Source organism: Saccopteryx leptura, chromosome 1 (genome assembly GCF_036850995.1).
Source record: "Saccopteryx leptura isolate mSacLep1 chromosome 1, mSacLep1_pri_phased_curated, whole genome shotgun sequence".
NCBI classification, from domain to species: Eukaryota; Metazoa; Chordata; class Mammalia; order Chiroptera; family Emballonuridae; genus Saccopteryx; species Saccopteryx leptura.
The window spans coordinates 16,098,062-16,104,683 of record NC_089503.1 but is presented as its reverse complement, the minus strand read 5'-3'; the positions used below and the strand labels follow the sequence as shown (position 1 = coordinate 16,104,683).

The 6,622-nt window shown below is 34.9% G+C and overlaps 1 protein-coding gene across 1 annotated transcript; it reads left to right on the top strand.

Annotated features, from left to right (window-relative positions):
• The first annotated feature begins 1,002 nt into the window (after positions 1-1,002).
• Positions 1,003-1,938, top strand: LOC136388666 (olfactory receptor 5L1-like). Its single transcript, XM_066360489.1, has one exon. It carries the CDS (start codon positions 1,003-1,005, stop codon positions 1,936-1,938), a length of 936 nt encoding a protein of 311 aa, XP_066216586.1.
• The last annotated feature ends 4,684 nt before the right edge of the window (positions 1,939-6,622 follow it).

The following is a 6,622-nucleotide window of genomic DNA, read 5'->3' as shown; positions in this document are numbered from 1 at the left end:
ATGCTTGGTCAGAGCACGTCCAGGAACAGATAGATGTTTCTTTCTCTCTCTTTCCCTCTCTCAATCTTCCCCTCTCCTTCCCTTGTTTTCTTTCTAGAATTGATAACTAAAAATTAAAAAAATAATAATAAAATTAATCAAAGATATCATTTTAACAGCTGTGTAGTTTTCCATAATATATATCCACCATAACTCTGACCAGTTCTTGCCTGCTTGACACTTTACTTCTAAATTTTACTATCATCAGTAATGCTGCAATGTGACAGCACATATTTTTGTTAATAATTTTCTATTCACATCTTTGATTAGGTCTTCAAATAGATTGAAAGCAGTGAAGTTATTTGTCAAATGGGTCATTACAAAGCTCCAGAGTCATAGTTATAGGAAGTTTGAATCCAAGAGTACCAACTCACTAAATAATGGCTGACATTAAGTACTTAGTTAACAAAATCACTATGCTAATTTTATATAAAATACATAAAATCTACTTTTCCCGTCTAAAACATTTATAAAAAATACCCTGTGGGTTAGCCATCTTAACGAAGCATTCTTCTCATTTCAGTGGAAAACAATGAAGAGTGCTATATATTTTGAAAAATTATTTCCGGGGATCTCAGTGTTTCCAGTACTGACTAAAAAGTAAGCAGGAAAAAAGGGACTTGAGTTTCATAAAGGAATATGGCAAACTAAATAATACTTGATGTCTTTCTAATGATTCACTTCCAGGCCTTAAATTGTGTGGGACTAGTTTAAGGAATCTCATTGACTTATGGATGTGAATGCTTTTGTGTGATCTGTGAATCAGACTGTCAGCTCTATGCATTTAATGCTATAATGTATGGACATTTTCTAAAGTTCACAAGAGCCATGTCCTATAGGCTGAAAAAATGAACTATCCTACTTATTCTCAGGTCCTTTTAGGAGACAGTTAAAACTGAATTTGGGATCACAGAATGGAGAATAACTGTTAACATTCTTCCCCAACCCCAGTGAAGTGGAGACATGGGCAAGGAAAACTGTACCACCGTGACCGAGTTCATTCTGCTTGGATTAACAGATGCCCCTGAGCTGAGAGTCTTTCTTTTCATGGTGTTCCTGCTGATCTATGGAGTCACGGTTTGGGGAAACTTGGGCATGATCGTGCTGATTCACATCAGCTCTCGACTTCACACCCCCATGTACTTTTTTCTTAGCCACCTGTCCTTTGTGGATTTCTGTTACTCTACGACCATTGTGCCAAAGATGCTGTTTCATATCCTAAATGAGGACAAAACCATCTCCTTTCTGGGCTGCAATGTGCAATTTTACTTGTTTTGCACGTGTGTGGTAACTGAGGTCTTCTTATTGGCTGTGATGGCTTATGACCGCTTTGTGGCCATCTGTAACCCTCTGCTGTACATGGTCACCATGTCCCGGAATCTCTGTGTGGAGCTGGTGTCTTGTTGTTACCTTGGCGGAACTGTGTGTTCTCTGATCCACTTGTGTTTAGCTCTTGAGATCCCATCCTATAGATCCAATGTAATTGACCACTTCTTTTGTGACCTGCCCCCTCTCTTATCTCTTGCTTGCTCTGATGTCTCAATGAATGAACTGTTGCTATACATTGTGGCCTCCTTCAATGAGATCACAACCATAGTGATCATTGTCACCTCCTACTTGTTTATTCTCGCCACAGTCCTCAGGATGCGCTCCGCAGAGGGAAGGTACAGAGCCTTCTCCACCTGTGCCTCCCACCTCACCGCCATCATTGTCTTCCATGGGACGATCCTGTTCACTTACTGCCGGCCCAGTTCTGGCAACAGTACAAATACTGACAAGGTGGCCACAGTGTTCTACACTGTAGTGATTCCCATGCTGAACCCCCTGATCTACAGTCTCAGGAACAAGGATGTGAAAGAAGCTCTCAGAAAAGTGGTGCGCTCCAAAATATCTTCCTAGACAATATTTCAAAATGAAGGCTGGTGGAGGAATGAATCAGTGGACTGCAGTGTTATAGTTTGGAGACAGCAGTCAGGGGTAGGTCTTTAGGGATAAGTCATTTTGATTCATGCCTTTTTCCTTACTTTCGATTACCTACCAATCAGCATAAATATATTATTAATTTATATGGCAGCCTGACCAAGCGCATATCTCAATTATTTTTACCAGGACTCTCTAAGCAGTCTTCATAGAATAGTTCAGTAGGTTTGTGTAAGTATTGAGAGGTAATTGATTTCCTTTGATTGGAATGTTTTAAATTAACTATCAATAGTAAAGATAATATAATCAATGAAATAGCTAATCTATATTATTGTATCTATTAGGAAGGACTCATTTTGTTTTAATAGTAGTAATATTTATTAAAAGATGTCCTCAGTGACACAGGTATCTAATTTTTAAAATTCTGTAACATTATCTTTATCTTTTTTATTCTATCATCAATTTTATGTGAATTACTTAAATTTCCTTCTTTTGTCCTGCATTTTTTTGCATTTGATTAAAATTCCAAATAGTTTGAAACTTAATGGGAGAAAATATTCTTTTTTTTTTTGTGAAGTTAAAATGAAAACTGGATAACAGTTCATAATGGTTCATGAAATAATTTGTTATTGTTATATGATTTTGAACTTACAATGATAAATCCAAATAAAACTTTTTCAAATATGTACATATGTAATTATAACCAAAATGTTTTCTATATTTACAAATGAGTCGCCATCCATTGTATATTATCTTTAAATTTATTTATTTATGATTTTAATTTGTGTTTACATAGATTCAAGTGTCCCACCGAATATATCTCCCCCCACCCCCTTATTCCCTCTCGGCCCCCCACTTAATTTTTTATCTTACCTGGCATGACTGTGGGAAATTAGCAAAAATATTATATTACTCTTGATTGCAATCAATGAACAATTTATTTTAAAATTAAGTATGTGTTTTTCTCTATCTTGGTGTAGGATGATCAAATATTTGTGAAGTTAGAGTTATAAACCTTAATTTTTATTCTGTGGAATTTAAAAAAACACTGTTGAGTGTTCTGACCAATGTATTCAAATTAGTGAGTGATAAAATAAAGATAATGAATTGGGATTTCAACCACAAAGGCACTACATGTTTCAATAAATACCAATGTAACATTTTATATGATTTCATTCTCTCATTTTAGATTTCAAATCATCTTTGGCACTTCTTAGAGCTGCTATGCAGAATATGATTTATATTAGTGTTATTTATTTTTTTATTCATGTGATAAAAAAATACTTTCTAAGGATTTGGGGGAGAAGGAAAGAGAGAGAGAGAGAGAGAGAGAGAGAGGCATTGAATTGTTGTTCCACTTAGTTGTTATATTTAGTTGTGAACTCCTTGATTGCTTTTCATATGTGCCCTGACCACGTGGAAATGTGACCTCAGCACGCTGGGTGGGTTTCATCCACTGAGCTACCGGGTCAGGGCCTCGTGAGACGCTTACATAAATTATTTTTTTGAAATCCATATATTTGTTACAATTTTAAATTGACTTCTAACATAATTCATTATAAATTTAACTTGAAAAAAAAACCATGTTATTTTCAGTGTATACCTTCGCTCTTATGTCCATCATGATTAATTTGAAGATCATCAGATTATGCATGATTTCTTTTGTCCTTGAGTCATTTTTAATTCTAGTTACTCTGCACAAGTGTATTTGAATGATTTGTATTTCTTTTTCTTTATTGTTCTTGCTCTGACTAAGACTTCCAGTTCTATGTTGAATAGCAACAGCCAGAGTGGATCTTTGAGTTGTTTCTGATCTTATAGAAAATGCTTTCAGTTCTCATCACTGAGAATCATGTTAGCCATAAGCTTGTCATATATGGGATTTCTTATGTTGAGATATATTTCATACTTTATCAGAGGTGCGGGACAGTGGTAGGGGGGTCTGGCTGTGGAAACATTCAGAAATAATTTTTAAAAAATTTGTCCATTTCAATATAGTTTGAATTATAACAGAGTATAAACTAGCATTTATTGTGCACTCTTTTTATCAGATTACTATATTTGTGGATGTATTGGTGGTAGACTACTTGATAGGCAGAGTATATTACAAAGTTTTATGATCCCTTTTCATCTATGTTCAGTTACATAATTTAATAAATATAATTGTAACCCTTTTATTTGTTGTTAAAGACCCATCTGGTAATATGTTTTTTAGTGGAATTCTCATACAACCAGTGGAGAAATTTCCTTTCTCACATTTAGAGAAGTTTTGGAAAGTCTTTAATATTACACATTAAATGAAAACTTAGAAAAACCTATTATAAATAAGTCGTAGTTGAATTTTTTTAAAACCAATGTTAAACAGACATTGGCCAAAGTGTAAGAGATAACAAACTAGGAGGGGATTAGTTTCCAATATTTACAACAGAAAAAGTTAGATATTCTGCCAGCGTAAAACTTTTCTGGAGTCCACCATGTAGCTAAGGTCACAGGGTAATCAATTAACACAAGCATAGAGTTCCCGGGAACAGAATGTTATTGCTAGGGGGAGGGAAAGAATCTAGAGAGAGGTCCATATGAAAAGGGATTAGATTGATTAGGCTCAGGTGGATTAGATACTGAGAATCTCTGGCAAACCAACTCCCACCATAAAATAAGATGACAATGATGAATTTGAAGTTTGTGGAACACAGAAGCAATCATATTATCAACAGAACTGAAGCCTAGCTTAAAGTTCTATTCTTAATGCTAAGCAAAAGATATAAATCATTTTTTAGGCAAATTGCCATTTATGTGAGCATTTTGTTGACCTTCAGATGATATGCATTTTTGAAAAATGTAAATGTAGCACTAATAAGTAGGAGAAAATGATTGATTACAGAGAGACAAAGACATTAACAGACTCAGATTTGGTTAATGACTTAGACGTTAGAGATATCAGGAGGGTATCTAAAATAACTCTAATTCTGTGGGTACTGGTAGAAAAGGGATGAACATGTATGAATAGTGGGGAATTTCAACATAGTTATAGAAACTAATATTAGAAAAAGAAATATTCTAGAAATAGTATTGAAAAAACAGATAAAGCACATACTCAAGGAAAGTATTTTGAATGTACGGATATATCAATAAAAAATACTCAGAATAACATGCAGAGAAAAAAGTGAAGAAACACAGGAAAATATTTTATCTGCATAACAACCTTGAATAGTCTGTATAACTATTATATATTTGAAAACTCAGAAGTAAAATAGAATGAGTTTAGGGCCGAGGAAATATTTGTAGAGATAATGGTTAAGAATTTTCTAAAATAGGCCCTCGCCGGTGACTCAGTGGATAGAGCATTGACCTGGCATATGGATGTCCCCGGTCTAATACCCTGTCAGGGCCCTCAGGAGAAGCAACCACCTGCTTCTTTCTCTCCCTCTCCCCCTTCTCTTTCTCTTTCCCTCCTGCAGCCACTGGCTTGATTGGTTTGAACATGACCTTGGCCATTGAGGATAGCTTGGTTGGTATGGGAGTGTCAACCTCAGGCACTAAAAATAGCTCTGTACCCAGGCACTGACCCTAGATGGGGTTGCTGGGTGAATCTCGGTCAGGATGCAAGTGGGAGTCAGCCTTACTATCTCCCCTCCTATCACCTAAAAAAAAAAGGACTATCTAAAATAACAAAAGACACTGCAGGACCAAAATCACAGATAACTCAAACAGAACGAATACACACACATACCAAAGAAGGAAAGAAAGTAAAGCAGTAAATATTGAATGCAAAAAGCATTACATATTAAGAAATCATTTATAACTACTACAATCTTAACACTGAGTAATTTCCTTGTGAAGTGCTATCAGTTGCATTGTAGGATATTAAGCATCATCCATGGCCTCTATACTCTAGATGCCAGTAGCATCCCCTTCTTGTTATGACAATCAAAAATAATCCACAAATCAACTGCCAAATGTCTTTTACAATATGTGTGTGTGTGGGAACCATACTATTTCCACTTTTGAATAATCAATCTAAAGAAAGTTAAACATTAGAATGGATTGCTTGCCTGCAGCTGAAATTTAGAAACAAGGAGATTGATAAATGAAAGTATTAAAGAGGAAAAACAATAACATAACTGTCACCACAGAATAGTATACAATAAAATATCTTTCTTGATTGTAAAAACCTGCCAAGGCAATACACCAGGGAAAATAATCCTTTCAATGAACTGAAAGAAATAATTAGATATTCACATACGAAAATGTTGAATTTCAACCATTGCCTCATATCATACACAGACATTAACTCAAAGTGGATCACAGACCTAAACTTTAAGAGCAAAAGTACAAGTGATATGTTTGATGAAGGATTTATGTCAATCGTATATATGGAACACTTACAACTAGAGTGTGGAGAGCCAAGAAAAAATTTAAAATAGGCAAAATATTTGAGTAAACTTTTCACCAAAGATAATGTATTCTAAAAGGAATTTGTATCATATGGAAAGAGGCAGGCAGCCATACCATAAGTTTAAGATGCCTTAACTGAAGAATTAAAAAATTAAAGATGGCCTTAAGAGCAACAATATTTATGCTTCCCAATTTTTTTCTGGCCCACAGGTTTCTATAATGGGGGGTAATTCAACAATTATGGCTTGATGAGAGATTTTGTTTTGTT